Below are 17,111 nucleotides of genomic sequence, written 5' to 3'. Positions count from 1 at the left end.
AAAAAAGTTGGCCTCCTCGATTTCTTTTATAGTTATTGGAAACATGCGTGAGGGTAGGAACTCAAGCAGATCGATTCATTCAAATTTTTTGCATTTTTAGCTTTGTTGAATCAACGCAACATGTTGCAGTTTCTTATATTAATTTCAAGTATTGGTTTTCGCTGTATTTTGAAATTAAATTAGTTGGATTGAACACAAATTTGATTTTGTCATCAAACAAAAAAAAGATGATGCAATAAAAATTGAGTAATCATGCAATTTTTCTGCCTCATATATGCTTCATTAATAAGCAGAAGCTTAGAAAAAACGGTAACAGTTGATATATTTTGTCTTACATTCATTGCCCATGGCAAGAAAAAAAACAGGCTTCAGTGTTTGATTTTAAGTTGAAACCAAAAACTATGTTAGAAATAGTTAGTTAAAATTACCTGTGTGAAATCGCGTTAAGCATTAAGCAATGCCTGTTGCATCAAAAAAATCAGTTTTTCCGTATATATTTCTATCTCTAAGTTTGATTATATTTTCAATTGTTACATATTCATACCAATTCGAAAGATTAAATTTAAAGTATATTATGTCAAATTCAACTCAATATTACCAGAATCCTGGTTCAATTTTAAAACTGCCTGTAGAAAACAACCAATTGAAACTCTCAAAGTTTGAATTGATTTTTGATAACAATTCGCTGACTTATTTCGAAAAAGAAGCCAATTTGAAAGATGTGCAACAAGTGAGCGCAAGCCGCATGAAAAACTTGGAAAACTTCTGTAAGAACTGGAGGTACAATCGGACAATAGACGACGTACTATCGATAACCATATTCGGAAGCGAGAGAACATACGAATGCAGAGTGCCAAAAACCGGTCAGTGCTAATTTGTATTTCTTATTATTTTCGTTAGCGAATGATAAAATACCCAACACCAACAACGTACTGAAACTTTTTCTCGGGGGGGGGGGGGTGTGGAGGATGGTTTTTTAGAAACTTTCGTCAAAATTTTCTTAGGTCAGCCATTTTTGTTTTCCAATCTTTCTGGAAACATAAAATGACCATATTTCGAAGTTATTTCTGCGCTTTAAGTAGTATTTTTGAGCAGTTTTTGGAGGGATTATACCAAAGAGCCGCAATTCTGGCGCCCCTTCAAAGTGCACTTTGGCGCCAGAGAAAAATTCAAACCAAAAATAGATATTATAGAAGATGCCAGAGATGGGAAACTTCAACAGCAAAATTTTGCTGCATGCAACCGTAAGAGGGCCTCATACCTCGGGCCTTCCCCCTGAGAGGCAGAGACTTAGCCACTTAGCCATCACTCACCTGCGTTTTAGGGTCATCAACTCGCGGTGCCATATTCTGGCCATACTTTCACCGAAATCAACCAGTGAAGAATATCCATCCCATTTTCGACAAAAAAGTCCGAAAGACGACTCAGAAAGGAATTCGAAAAATAGTTGGGAATTGGTTTGGATTTATGTTCGTCAGGGACCCATTTGAACGTGCAGTTTCGGCTTACTACAACAAAGTCGTCAAAGAAAACTACCTGAACGGACGAAATTGGACTATTCGCGAATATTTCAGCAATTTAGTTAAGAATGATTACAAAGATCAACACATTAAGCCTCAGATTGCTGTTTGTGATCCTTGTTTTCTCAATATTACGTATCTCGGAAGAACGGAAACCTTGTTAACTGACTTAGATGCAATAATAAACAAGGAAACAAAGCTGCATTTGCAGATTCCATTCAGCCTCAAGGACGAGAAAAGTTCGACCGTAAATCTGAAAAAGACAAAAAACAAGCCGATGCTAGATATATACAGACAACTGGACCGAGATCTGATCAAAAAGTTCATCTGGAAGTATAGACTGGATTATATTGCTTTTGGATACGACCCCTACGAAATCCTATCAAAACTTCCTTCATAATGGAAATATTACAAAAATGCTTTCAAATGGATCACAAAACTGTCTAAAAGGAATAAAAAATCATTTACGGAAAAAAACTTGTTGTTGATTATCATAATATTGTTCCGTCTTTTGAAGAAAATGGAGTTTTTAGGCTTGGGGTGTTTTTTTATTTAGTCATATTTTCACGTTTTATTTAAGTAATTTTGACAGATTTTTTTTAACATCTGAAAAATTTGGATGGTAATTGGACTCTAAGGATTAAAATGTACAACGCAAAATAAACTGTTTCCAAATGAATTGAGGCAAGCAAAGTTTTCTTTTTCATTCGTTAGTAGACTCCAAATATATTTTCATCAACTTATATTGGCAGTTTCAGTTGCAACAATCAGGACTTGATATAAGCAGACTTTTTAATGTTTCACAGTACTCATTGAAAACCCAAGTTTTTGTGTTATTTTCTCTTTTATACTGGATTAGATGTAACAATTTGTGATGCAGGGGCAAAGTTTGGATTACTTTGCTACAAAGTTTGCTAAAAAGGGTAAAATATTACTTTTTAGCTGGACAAATATTGTTCAGTGAGCCCTGTCTTGGCAAAATTTTCGCTGTTTTAGATACTTTTTGGCAGGTTTTGACCAAAAAATTCAATTATTTAGTTGGCGTCCAATCCCCTCAAAATTATTGTTGATTTTTCGTAACTGAACTGGAATTGATCTTTCTTATTCGGTTCAAACTGAAAGATCACTTCCCGATTTTTGTTAAAATTAGCTGGTGAAACATGGCCTTTAGTCATTGAATCGAGCAACTTTGTGCGGGTGATTTACCATATATATTTGACCTGAACTGCTACTGGAACTATCACTCAAATCTCCTTAATTCGTTCCTTATTAATCAACCGTTTGCTGCTGCAATAACCTTGAGAAAAATTAATGTGCTGGTGCCGATAGTGTTTTTGGATAATTTTTGTATTGATCGACCTGAAATAGGTGTCATATAAGTTCAAGCTTGAATGCATCGGTATTAAAATGTATCCTTGGAAGTCGAAAATTTTGTTCTACGGTTCCTCTTTGATATCAAACTTTCAAAACCCCAAAATCTGATCAAAACAGAACAACGCATGTACAATATTCATTTGAATTCGAACTTCAGGAGTCAATATCTTCATCGCAGTATTAAAAATATTAGTTGAAAATTATTATTTCGATCATCAAATTTGCTCTGAATAAAAAAACTACCCAGAGCATATAGATTCCGTAACTTTTTTTGAAAAATCGAAAAACGGACTAAAATTTGCACCCATGATTACAGATTGTTCAGGCATATATTGCAATGTGTACCTTTTTTTTCATATTTCAGGTTTTAACTTGAACTACCCTTTGACATGTTGCGCTGACCTGAACGACATAATTGATCTGATCAAAGAAGACAACTTCAGCCTGGATAGTCTCCAGCAGCAGATAAACGACCAGACGGAAAAGTTCAAAAAGTGCAAGGCATGTTACGGGTGTTAAATGACTTTTAGTTGGCACAAAATAACTTTTTTACGTCTTTTTTACAATTTGAAGGAAATTAGGAAAATAGGAAATCTCAGTGCAAAAAAAGAACGTGGATAAAATTAACTGAATTCATACAGATTTGCGTTTGTGATTCATAATATTGTTCAAAACCAAAAAAAAAAAATTTTGGCTTTGAGAAACGTTTAAATATACTTTTTTATACACTGCGAAGAGTTGGAATTGATTAAAAGCATTCAATGTAGTAGCTTACTAAATGTAAATCTTTAAGAGTCAACGTAGTGAAGATTTTTATTTTGGTGCTGGTGAGTTTTTTCGTGTTTTTTTTTCAAGAAAAAGCCTCTATTTTTTCTAATAATTACAGATATGCATTCCTAGATAATAATGCGTTTATGAAACGACTTAGATATATATATATATATATATATATATATATATATATATATATATATATATATATATATGCCTTTTTTTGAGTTCAATCAAATTTATCTGTTAATAATTGCACTTTTGAATTTGTGAACGTGGAAATAGCGCAAAAAAAACGTTACCGACTTCTAGATTCGAATGTGGACTTTCATTTTTAGATTTTCAGGTGGAATCAAAACATAACTGAATGATCCGAACTTCTCAAATTTAAATTATTTTTATCAGCAAAAATTCAATCATAAATTCGCCTTGAAATTCAAAGCGTTATGAGGCCTTAATTATTTTGAAGTTCGAAACGTTTGTCCAGGTTTTGAAGTTCCCTTGCGTTCATTGATTCATTTCCAACTATCTGTTGGCTATGTTCTTACTCCAAGACAGCATAAAACGCCTTTTATTTTTCAAGTGACCTAAACTGTAACGTAATTCTCATAAGATCTGCTAATCACTGTGCAAATAACGCAGACTTTTGCTATTAGCGTTTGCAAAAAAAAAGAAAAAAATTGGAAAGGTGTTTTTCCAAGTAAATAAGCTTTTGTTCTATGTGCGTGCAAATTATAATTGTTTCGAAGCTTCTGGGAATTTTTTAAAAGTACCTAAACTGGCATAAAAAAAACACCTTATAGCTAGTTAAATTCTTCTCTGTGAGTCGGCAAATCAAAATGCGCGAAAAAACTTGTGTGCGGAAAACCGAAAACAAAATTAGCCGAAAGTCGATTTATAAAAGGAAACAGTTGCCATTAAATTGAAAAGAAGTAAACGAAGGAACAGTTTGCTTCTTTCATTACGAAACCCTTGGACAATGTTAATAATGGACAATATTAAACTTTTGCATATTTCTGCCAATTTTATATTCGGCCAATCTCAATACCCCAGTCCCTGGAAATGTTTACTTTCTTTCCAAGTTTTAGATTACTGAAATCTGATTGGCTGATTTATATTTTCGCGCATTCGGACCTTCGCGCATGAGGGATTCCACCATCCTTGGCGACTAAAAATAACGAAGGTTAAATTTCTCTGAACTAAAACAAAACTGAGCTGTCTCTATCGGCACAATTTATTTGCAAACACTGCCCTTTCTCAATTTCCCCACACTTTTCACAATATCTCTTTTGACAGTCGTTTACATTTTTTAGCTAATACGTGACGATACGGCTTAAAATTTGAAAAAAGAAATCTTTTCCTTATTGTTAGTTTGTGTTTTAGTTTTTTGTTTTCCACGCAAAACAGGTATCAGAAATAATCATTGGATTGGGTTGAGTGATATATCAAATTGAAGCCCTTTCAGTCGTAATTCGATCGACATTAAAAATTTCCAAAAAATTATCTAAATGTCGAGAAAAAGCTGTTGGAAGTGTTTGCTTTTGTTTTGGTCTAATTTCGAGAGCGAATACGGTTTCTTTTGTTTTTCACTCAAGAGAACTTACCACAAGTAATCAAACGAATGGTGACAGTGATAAATAACATAAAAACTTTCTCAACCCTGATTCGAGCAATTTTTAAAAAGTTTTAAAAGTTCGTCAGTGTTGAGAAAAAGTGCTTAAAATATTTGAGTTTTAGTTTAATATCGAGCGAGTAAGCTTTTTATATAAGGATAATTGATGAAATTTTTGTTTTGTTTGTTAAAAACACTGTTAAAAATTTTTATTGCGGTCTTGGGAATAAAAATTCAAAAAAGTGTCTGCCAAAAACATTGAAAAAATTCATGAATTATTTGACTAGATAATGCCAAATTTGCCTGCTTTGATGTGATGGTCGAATATGTGTAAGTTCAGGGCTTTCGTCAGATCCTTTTATTTCACCATGCTTAAAAACTACTCTAATTTGAAAACAAAATTTATCTAATTTGGTCGGAACATGCTGTGCTACTTTCACAACAACCGGCTATAATTAACGCTAAATGGATCAATTTTATGAAAAAAAATGGTTAATCATACAGGTGTCTAAACTTGGAAAAAGTTCAACGTTTTTTTCCAAAACATGAAATTTGAAACATGCTCAAAAAATGATTGATAAATTTTAATTGTTTGCTTGAGTGCATTGACAACTTGAAAGTTTCCGCCGGCTTTTCTCATATATCTGAGGGAATTATATCTTTCTCATATATCCATCATATATCTGAGGGAATTAGACAGCCAATTTGATCCTGAACATTTTCGGTACAATATAGGCTTTTCTTTAAGAAAAAATTAATGGAAAGTTTCAGGGCGCATTTCGGATTTTGACCTGCTAATTTATTTTGATGTTAATAATTTTAAACGAGGTTTAACAAAAAAAAATTGCATGATTTTGCTGTCACAACTGTTTAAGAAAGCTAAAATTATGCATAAAAGTTAATTAACAATTGCCCAAATTGTTAAGAAAATTGTTTAATGTTACCCTTTCCCTTTTAACATCCCTATGACGCAATCAGAACAACCCCCCCGCGGACGCAGTTTACCCCGAACTGAAGAAGCTCCTCAGCATCATCCTTGGGGTGGGGGCGGCAATACTGGCCTGTATTGTGCTTCTGCTCATTCTGTTGATTTGTGCCGCTTGTTCTGTCATCAAAAATGGCGCCAAAGACGACAAGTGGGGAAAGAAGTACAACGAGGGCTCCAGTTCCAAGAGCGAAGGGAAAAAAGTGTCGGCATAGTTTTTACCTATGATCAAAAATGGTCTTATTGCTTCTAAAACCAAACACAGACATTTGCGAATGGTTTTTAAGACACCGACATAGAAAATTGAAAGAATTTGAACGGCGAAAAAAAAAACATTTTTGAAAAATTTAGCTTGAAATCAGTTTCAATCCAGATTTAACTTTTCCTGATCAAGTAAAAAAGCTTAGCCAGCATAGGTATTTTAAAAAATCACATGCAAATTGTTGCATCATCAATCATCACTCATCTCTTTCAAAAAGGACTTTTCTGCATCTGTTTGGCAATCAAAATCTTTTAATTGAATATATTTTAAATTTGTTACAATATTGACGGAGTTTTGAAAAATACACGTAGCTTTTGAACAAGGCTGACTCGACCTTGCGATGATTTAAAAATTATAGAATTCTTCATTTATTCAACGTGTATAGTTTATTCTGTGTTAACCTAACAAAGAAGTTCACGTGTCAAGTTTTAACCCAGAAAACCAACTATCTGAAAAAAATCAATAACTGAATTGATTCTAGTTATCATTCGAATTAAGTATAACGGATTTATAGCAATCAGAGACATTTTGATGTCAATTTGCGAAGAAAAAATGGGTTAAAACTAATTGTACACACATAAATGATTACGCTGACCCCAAACTAACAATCAAATAAAAACAATTAATTAAATTGAAACCAGTCGAACAATCAAACTATCCCAAGCATCAAATGGCTTCTATCGGCCACGTGATTTGTAAATTCAGCGAGCTAATTCAGTTTTGAAAAACATCATCCTTCTCGTCCTTCAGCTAAGTGTAAAATCTTCCACTCACACACATTGATAAGTGCAAAGTGATTATTGCTCGAACAATTTTTTTGCCTAACTTAGCTTTTGCGTAATATATACAGCCCCAAGCCAGTTATTTTTGCTGCTTACGTTACGCAGTGATAGAAAACTAATAAAAAAGCCCTTTATTAATCTTAAATTGGCTGAATTAGTTTTATAGAAACTCGCGTAACTTCTCAAAAAAGGCTGCAGGTCAAATAATTTTAACTATTTATTAGAATAGAAAAAAGATACTTAAGACGTCGAAAAATGTATTAAAAACCAGCCAGTACAGAATATTCTGTTTTCGTAAACTCAGACAAGAGATAGATTGTCATGTTCTTAAAAAATTGCCTCTATAAATTTTTTTTGGTGATTTTTTTAAATGGTGTCTACTAGAAATCGGAGTCACAGTAAAGCAATTGAAAATTTTATCACTCCTTTCAAAAAATCTAAGCTCAGTCTGTTTTGAATTCAAAAAGGCTCCTTGATATTGTTTTTTTGGTTTGAACTAAATCACATCTCAATTCCGTACTTGTTAATTGACGAAATATTCAGATGAGAGGTTTTGCTGAAAGTAAAAATTAAGACAAAAATAACGCGCTGTGATTATAAAAAAAATGTTGTTAAGTTTTTCAAATTTTTCCTGAATATCATTGGAAAGTAACTTGCATAAATTACGGAAGTTCTAAAATTTCAAAAACAAAAGCAAAAACGAGACTAAAAACTTTGCATTTGACACTTGAGCATGGACGTAACTTTTTCAACTATTTTTAATTGAAAAAAAATTCAGCTAGTCCTACCAAACAACTGCAAAAAAACACCGCGCCAAATCTAAAGTAGGAGAAAAAAAGTGTGTGTATAAAAAATCATGAAAAAGAGAAGGGAGATTATAGAAAACTCCGACCACATCAAAAAAAAAATTAAAGATATCGTTTTTTGAGTTGTAATGAGAGGAAATAAGGAGAAGCCTATAATATTAGTAATTTAGTCATATTTAACCAAATTTTTTTTCAGGAAATGAAAAAAATCGTATATATATATACATCTGTTACCAAAGAAGATGGCCAAAAACGCCACGTTAGGAAGCTGAATTATATAATGTGTACACCAAAAAGTTATAGCGGTTTTTAACAATGATTATTATTTTCTTAAAACCATTTCACATTTTAAATATTGATTTATTGAAGTCTGAAAGGACGTTTTTATGATATTTTGGTTGAGTCATTCTGAACAATGTTTGAACAATTAACTTTTAGTTTTTTAACAAAAAAGTGTAAAAAACTAAAACACACCCGAGGAGAAATTTCCTCTCCACTTTCAGTGATCGGAAGAAAAACTCATAGTAAATAGGTTCATTCAATCGAAGGACGTTGCTGTTTATTTAATCTTTATGTATTTATCTCTAATATGGGTTTTTGCATATCGAATCTGTTTCCAAATATGATTTTGTGGAGTGATTTCAAAGGTTGCAAATCTCAAATTAATTTTTGAATAAAAATTAAGATTTAATTTTAATCAGTTTTTGCAAATGAAAAATACAAGCTATGGCAGCTTCTGTTTTTATTTGGAAAAGCTCAAGTTTTTTTACTTATTTTTAAATTGGTTTGATTGGTTTGTTTCAAGCAAAATATTAGAGAACATTTTGACAATTAATCATTGAGTTGTCTAATATAATTTTTTTAAGCTTGTGTGATAATTTTCTGTTGGAGCATAACTAATGCCAGTGATTTTTGTCTACTCTGCTTTTGTTGACCACTGCCCTGTTTACATTACACTTTTTGGTTTTTCTCAACTAATTTTTGGTTTAGTAAGGTTACCTTGGATTTTTATTTGGGTATTAAATTGATACAAATGTAATGCTCCAGTTTCCAAAAAAGCTGATATAGTTTTTTTTCTGACGATGTTGTATATATCTAAAATCTGGTTTCATTTTAACTTTTTGAAGTAGATAAGGATTTTTATATACGTCTGCCGATATTTTTTAAATAGTAATATTTTTATTGTAAATATGCTTAAAAACTTTTTTACATGCCACAATTAACATCAATGCATGTAAACAAGAAATCTCTGCACTGAACATTATGAAGAACCTGTATGTCATTAATCTTTTTTACAATCAATGTTCAGACAGATATCGTGGCAAATTAAAACCACGTAATAGAGCCACTATACTCAATTTCTCGTATCAAACTTTTCATTAAAACTCTTTTGTTCACCCTAACCCGAAATGTGTTCTGTTTTGTTTGTTTGTGTCTTAATATCAACCCGGGGCAGATTTAGGGGAGGGGAGTGTGGACGCCCCTTTCCATCAGGTATTTGACCCTTTCACCAACCAAAGGGTCCCCCATTATTACGTGATTTTATTACATCCATTTTCGGCCAATCGACCCTAAAACTTTTCTAAAGACGCCCATATATGGTAATTTTGAGGGGGAGCGCGCACCAAAAAAACGCAATATTTCGAACAAAACTTTCCGAAAAACCTAAACACGGCTTTTTTACCAGTTTTTTTTAATTTGCCGGCGGCGCAAATTTTCTAGTCAAAATAGGGTCTTTAGAGTGGTCTGGGAAAGCTCAGTAAATCAATTTGGTCAACCTAAAAAAAGTTGACCGAATTTTCAACATTTTTTGAAACCCCCCCCTCGAAAAAATTCTAGATCCGCACCTGATTTCAACTCTTTCATGGTTTCGGATCGTCCAATATAATGCATGGCAGTAGAAATCCAGATTGTGCTGCGAACAAACAATTATCAAGACATGTATGTAAACAAGGTCTTATGAATTCCACAGATAGCACTGAGAACCTAAAACTTTTCATCATGAAAATCACTGGAAAAACCCAAAGTACCACGATAACTACAGTTCGATCGTAACCAGTTTTTCTTATCGTCGTTTTTTTATTATCTGTGAAAAACTAAAGTTATATTACCATTGCATTAACGTATATTCATAGTAAAAACATTAAACGAGTAACTCATTTTCACTATTTCTAGCATTCTCAAACTAAACAGGTCAAATCAATAAAGTCTAGGCGCGTGCAGTATTGCATTATTCTACTGAACATCAAAATATCTATCCAAAATAGTTGGAATTTTGTTAATTTTTCAAATGTTTGAAAGTGATCAGTCAAAAAATTGGTTTAGCCAGTGGATGACTTGTGGTCTGGCGTATTTGCTCCATTGCACGTTATTTTCCACTCGTTCAATTAGCCGATAGAACTCGGCCTGTCCAGCTCCTAATTTGTCAAAGTGAGTCTCGTTGAATTTTTTCATGCTCTGCAGTGCATACTCCGAATCCTGATAAAAACAGAATTTTCATTGAATTTTTATCGTTTTAATTTTCTTAGCTATAGTCGTTACCTTTTGTTTCAGAAAAAAAAACTTGTGCTCTTTTGTCAAACAAAATTTGGTTTAATTGCTAAAAAAAAAGTACCAGTTTACGTTTATAGTGCAGAAAGGGTCTGATGTAGAGTTCTGTTGAAAAAGATATACAGTGCTGACTTAAATTATTCTGAGAACAAACGAATAAAATTTAAAATTTCATACACGGTTTTCTCAAATTGTTTTGATTTAAGACAAAAACTGATGAAGAAAAAACTTGATATCAATTTTGACAGAAATAATATGATGCAATTTATTTTGCAAAACTCGGGCCCATAATTTATGACCAAAAACGAACCATTTTTGGACTTTTCAGTCAATCAAAAATTACGCCAGAACTACGGCATTGACTGCTAACAAAATTACTTTAAACATGTATTGCTAGTTACTGTGCAAGTAGCACAGAATGTTCCAACCATAGTCTAAGAAGAAATAAAATATCCAAATTATAGCCGTTTTCTCTGCGTGGTATGCTAAAAGAATCTGATCATGAAACTAGAGCTTGGGTTGGGCATATTCGACAATCCTAGTGAAATTAGCAAATTTGAAAAAAAATTTGAAGAAAAATAAGTAGAAAGACGAAAATTTTCAAAATGTTCTAAAAGTTTTCGAAGTTTTTTTTGCAGTTTTTTTTCGACTCTTTGATGTTTTTGTTTCCAGAAAGGCGTTAAAAACTAAAAAAGAAAAAAAAATTCGCAGAGTAAAACCGCTTTAATAAACCGCTTTAGTAAAACCGTTTTTACCGCTTTAATTAAGCAATTGTAAGCTTTTAAGCTTTTAAAATAAACTATTGTAAGCCTGCTCGCTCACTCGAAATTAGACGAAAAATCAAATTTTTTTAACCAATTTTTTCAACACAGGGAAAACTTTTTGAAAACTTTCGTCTTGTCATTAAAATTGTTTAGTCTTTAATGAAAGGGCTTAAAAATGATATATCACTCAAATCTCTCCGATGATTATATGTGCAAGCTGATTTTGCGTGGGAAACAAAAAAAAATAAAAGACACCCGAATACAAAATTTCTCCCCGCTTTTTAAATGGTCGGAACAATAAGCCTCTGATGTAGCCCAAAAAATTAATCTCTTAAAATTTGAACAGAAGTTTTGAAATTTGTTTTCAAATCAGAAATTGGTATTTTATGAAGAAAAAAGTATTATTTTTTGGCTATTAGGCAAAAATAATAATTTATTTATACCAAACTTGGAAGATTATAACTTTTTTCTTTTTGGGCTATATAATAGGCTCATAATGATACAGTTTTGTTAGCAATTGATCCGGTAGGTTTGGCGTAATTTTTGCCTGACGAAAAAGACGAAAAATGATCCGCTTTTGTTGTAAAAATTTCGGCCCGAAATTTGTCAAAAAGTTATATAGAAATATATATGCTTTTATTCTAATTAGGTTTCATCTTCATTTTTCGTCTGAAGTCAACCCAATTTGAGAAAAACGCGATAAATAAAATCCCATCCTATAAATAATAACAAAAAGGGGGTATGACTAGGTTTCCTGCGGTGCCCACCTGCAATTTTTGCATGCTTCGGTCCTTTCTCTTGATAATAATTTGTCCCAAAAATAGATTACCACTCATGATAACATCTCTCGACGGGCTTTTTTGGAGTTTTTTCAAAGTAGAAGCATTTAACTTAACTAAATTTAACTTCGCGCTGAAATAACAATATAAAGGCCAGAAAGAAAACTAATAATTATGAAAAAATTCTCGTAAAATTAAATTTGGTCATTCAATTCAAGTTTCTTCTAATGTAGTCTGCAAATGGAAAACAACCAAACCAACTTTTCTAAGCATTAAGACATGCGTTTTTGAAAAAAAATTGCTTACGAATCGAGTATAAACCATACAAGTTTTCTTTAAGGAGCCTAAATTGAGACACCAAATTCCTTGAGGTACCTTGTGACTTATTTAAACAGGGATGGCTGCTTGCCTTGCAAGAAGGACAATATGTTCCGACCACTGTGGTGATTTAATTAAGCCATTTAAAAATAAGAAAGATGATTTTTCTATGTTGTTAGAAAACAATTTTTTATCAACATTTTTCTGTTTTTTGGTGTTTTCTCTACGCCATGGGAGTGGGGTAAATAAGGTAAAAAGAGTCAAATACAATACAGTTTGAAAAAAAAACAGTCGCAATTAATAATTGTTTTAATAACCGGTAGGTCGAGAGTCTTTTCTAACAACATAATCAACAAAATAGTGACAACTGAAGTTGAGCCAACGTGTTGCGAGCTTTCCTACAGAAGATACGAAATTTTAGGAAAATTAGAGCCGGCTATATCCGTCAAGTTGTGACCTTAAATCGGTACCGGACTGTTTTTTGGTCATTTCATGATTTTTTGGCCTGTTCTGTATTGGACAGTTTTTTGTATATACATCCAAATCAAGCCCGATAGAGTTTTGATATGATACCCTCTTGAGCTTTCATATTGAGGTGGTCAAAATTGTGCAAAAAAACACAGGTTGAGGCCATAGTTCCTTCCCGCCCCTTTAGTGGTCGGAACAAAAACATATGGTCAAAAATTGAGTCACCTGACCAGAGTAGACCGCAAAGAGAATGTTCTTGAAGAAGAAGGTGAAGTCTTTGAATCTGTAGCCGAACTTGTCAAACTTCTCTGGAATTGAGAAGTAGTTCCACACTACATTGAAGCCCGCATTGGTGCCCTTGCCCGCCCCTGTTATGATCAAGTAGCCCAACTCGTCGTTTTTCCACTGGGTCCCGTCTGGAACGTTGATGTCCTGTAAAAAATCGCTTAATGTTAATAATTAAAACAAACCGTTTAAAAATAATTGTTGTATTCATTATCAAATCAAGAGCATTAACAAACAATATGAAATCAGTGCGCTAAAGCACTCTGGATTTTCCAACAAAGCGATTAATGAAATAAAGTAGGATGCAATCTTGAAATTATTTATTGTTAAAGTTATAGAAATTTTAACAAATAATAATTTAAGATTGCGTCATACTTTATTTCATTAAGCAGTTTTCTTAGCTTTTCAAGAAAGTTTAAGACAATTTTTATTAAAGCCTAGGAAAACTTTTATTGTTTTTGGGCTGAGACTTTTCAGCCTTTGATTGACACAGGAGATTTTCTGCGCAAGATCTGAAACTCTTTATTTGATATCAGATAAGAACTTGAAAATTTCAGATCTGAAATTTGGATCTGAAAAAGAAAATTTTAGGTCTGAAATAAGCTTGAAAAACTAAATTTCAGATCTGAAATTAGAAATGAGAAACCCTTTTTTAAATTATATTCTATGCATTTCGAGCAAACAATTGAGTATTTGTTTTTTGGATGTTTCTGCAATACACAATTTTGTTAAGTTTAACTAGCGGTTAAAATTTCCGAGTAATTTAGAAAAAATAATTAAGAAAAAGTTTTCGAATAAGTTCACAAACCGTTTTTTTTAACTATATTTCTTTTCAACTGTGATAAAAGTTTTCAAAAACTGTTAGAGGACCTGTCAATTTTTTGACTTTTATGCGCTACTTATACGTTTCCAATGTTAATCTCATGCTTGGGGAAACATATTTTGGCAGTTTCCCATTGGAGACTTTGCTGAGTAGCTGCTAGTAGCTAGCAGAAGCTATCAAGTACAAAAGTATCAAAAGTAGCAAAAATTGTGTCAAAATTATCAATTTTTCACGTCTGAAATGACCAGGAACAAAAATTTCAGATGTGAAATTAAATTTGAAATCAATTTTTTCAGATTTGAAATAACCATGAAAAAAAATTTCAGATCTGAAATTAAATCTGAAATCGATATTTTCAGATCTGAAATAACCATGAGAAACAAAATTTCAGATCTGAAAATTGATTTGAGATAACCCATACCTAAAGTGTCCAAGCGTTATTTTAACGTTTCACAACCCATTCCATATCTGAAACTTAGTTCTGAAAAAAATTATTTAGATCTGAATTAGAACATTTACTAGGTACGGGCAGTTTTGGGGTAACTAATTTTAACTATATTTGTTTACGCAAACAAATATTACCAACATTTTGGCTTTCTCTGTCAAGCTGTTTTTCAATATTCAAAGTCAAGCAAATCGTTCATTTAGTTCTAGCCATTGCTTAAGAATCTGAAAATGGGTCGATTGGACCTTGACCTAAGCAAATCTCTTATGTAGAGTAGAGCAAGTTTCGCTAGCCATTGTCCGGTATCCGCAATAAAATATCTCAAACATGCAGAAACAAAATAAAACGTTGTGTCCATAGAAATTTTTGCGTCATGTTTAAAAAAACAGGTGGTCCTAAAAGGAGCTAATTTTTGTAGTCTAAAATCTTGATGCCATAGTCTTTTTTGTCACCCTTAAATAAATCTGGTCTTCATATTTTTCAACAACACTCTGAGATAAAATTTGAAATTATATATCATATTAAAGCCTTTTCATAACATATCATAATGAAATCTTGCATATTCGTAGCTAAAACTTTTAAAAATTTCAGCTTTTTTTAAAAAAGGATTTTTACATCAAGTTGAGCAGTTATGGGGTAACTAAATTCAATTAGATTTGCTGCAGTGTTAAAGAACGTAGGTTTAGATTGATAAAATTACAGGCAAGGGGATGGTTTGAGGAACCTTTTTAACTTTAATTAATTAATTAAAACATTAATTAATTTTAACAATTTGTATTAGGAGAGCAAAATTAGAGAACGACAAATTTTAGAGAATTGCGTTAAAACGTGTAGTTGTTTCTCCAATTTAATTTGAAAAATAAACAACAAACTATTCGGCCAATTTTTGCAAAAAGATATCAAAAGTAAACCATTTAGAATTAGCATATTCGTAGCTAAAACCCATTCCACAACCCATTCCATATCTGAAACTTAGGTCTGAAAAATATTATTTAGATCTGAATTAGAACATTTACTAGGTTCGGGCAGTTTTGGGGTAACTAATTTTAACTATATTTGTTTACGCAAACAAATATTACCAACATTTTGGCGTTCTCTGCCAAGCTGTTTTTCAATATTCAAAGTCAAGCAAATCGTTCATTTAGATCTAGCCATTGCTTAAGAATCTGATAATGGGTCGATTGGACCTTGACCTAAACAAATCTCTTATGTAGAGTAGAACAAGTTTCGTTAGCCATTGTCCGGTATCCGCAATACAATATCTCAAACATGCAGAAACAAAATAAAACGTTGTGTCCATAGAAATTTTTGCGTCATGTTTAAAAAAACAGGTGGTCCTAAAAGGAGCTAATTTTTGTAGTCTAAAATCTTGATGCCATAGCCTTTTTTGTCACACTTAAATAAATCTGGTCTTCATATTTTTCAACAACACTCTGAGATAAACTTTGAAATTATATATCATATTAAAGCCTTTTCATAACATATCATGATGAAATCTTGCATATTCGTATCTAAAACTTTTAAAATTTTCAGCTTTTTTTAAAAAGGATTTTTACATCAAGTTGAGCAGTTATGGGGTAACTAATTTCAATTAGATTTGCTAACGCAAACACTTATTACCAACATTTTAAAGAGTTCACTATGAACCTTTTTTTTCAACATTCAATGTCAAGTAAATCGTTCATTTAAGCAAATTTTTTATGAAGGATGGATTTTATCCTTATTTTAGAGTAGATCGAACTTCGTTATTGATTTTCGGTATCCGCTATACAATGACTTATGCATGCAGAAACGAAAAAAAATAAAACGCTGTGTCCACAGAGTTTTTGGCGTTACGTTTAAGAGTGCTAAAAGGAGTTAGTTACAAGAGTCTAAAAATTTGATGCGATACTCTTAAAATGAGCCTTCATTGTCTCAAAACAGGTTCCTATAGTCTGAAAATGGATTGATATAGAGTTAAAACGAATTGCGGTAACTTGAGAGTAATCGATGATGGTATGCATGGATGCCCTAGCATTGTTACAATGCAAAAATTAGTTTGCAAAAATTTTGCTAACGAAAGCAAAACTTGCAAAATATGCAAAATTCATCTCCATTCTGAAAATTGAATTTTCTCGTTTATTATCTTCGAGCTGAAATTTCACTATGCAGTCCTGAAATCTGACTTAATGGGGATGTGTATCGAATCTAGTTTTTTTGCGCGTTTTTTTTCAGACTGTATCTTTTGCAACTATCTTGCAAGATTTGCATTCCCTTGATTTTGTAAAAGTCTTGTAAGCAAAACATAAGTTTTTTTAGAAAAAATTGAAAAGTACTCAATGCGAAAAAAAAAATTTTCCAACATAATTGCATTCTCTTGATAAAAATTTTTTGATAATTTTCAATACAGGCATTCTAAGCAAACGTCTTTGAGCGTGCAAATTTTAGATTCAAAGTTCGAATAAAAAATTTAAAAACTGTTGTCAGAGAAAAATCAAAGGAGCTTATAAAAACCCAGAAAAAACTAGTTCCTAGAAAATTTTTTGAATGAAATGAGTTACATTATTTTCTCGCAAGGGTAAAAATTA

At 32.2% G+C, this 17,111-nt stretch overlaps 1 protein-coding gene across 2 annotated transcripts in view; it reads right to left on the bottom strand.

Moving 5' to 3' along the window:
- Positions 1-10,214: 10,214 nt before the first annotated feature.
- LOC134845944 (aminopeptidase N-like) overlaps positions 10,215-17,111 on the bottom strand; it is a 30,495-nt gene continuing 23,598 nt past the window's right edge. For both annotated transcript variants that reach the window (XM_063863080.1, XM_063863081.1), the window contains exons 14-15: positions 13,217-13,423; positions 10,215-10,590 (exon numbers count right to left, since the gene is read on the bottom strand). In XM_063863080.1, the coding sequence (XP_063719150.1) occupies positions 10,417-10,590; positions 13,217-13,423 (381 nt within the window). In that variant the 3' untranslated portion in view covers positions 10,215-10,416. The remainder of the gene's footprint in view (positions 10,591-13,216; positions 13,424-17,111) is intronic.

Source organism: Symsagittifera roscoffensis, chromosome 5 (assembly GCF_963678635.1).
Source record: "Symsagittifera roscoffensis chromosome 5, txSymRosc1.1, whole genome shotgun sequence".
In the NCBI taxonomy this organism is placed as follows: Eukaryota; Metazoa; Xenacoelomorpha; order Acoela; family Convolutidae; genus Symsagittifera; species Symsagittifera roscoffensis.
This window is presented reverse-complemented; position numbering and strand designations above follow the sequence as displayed.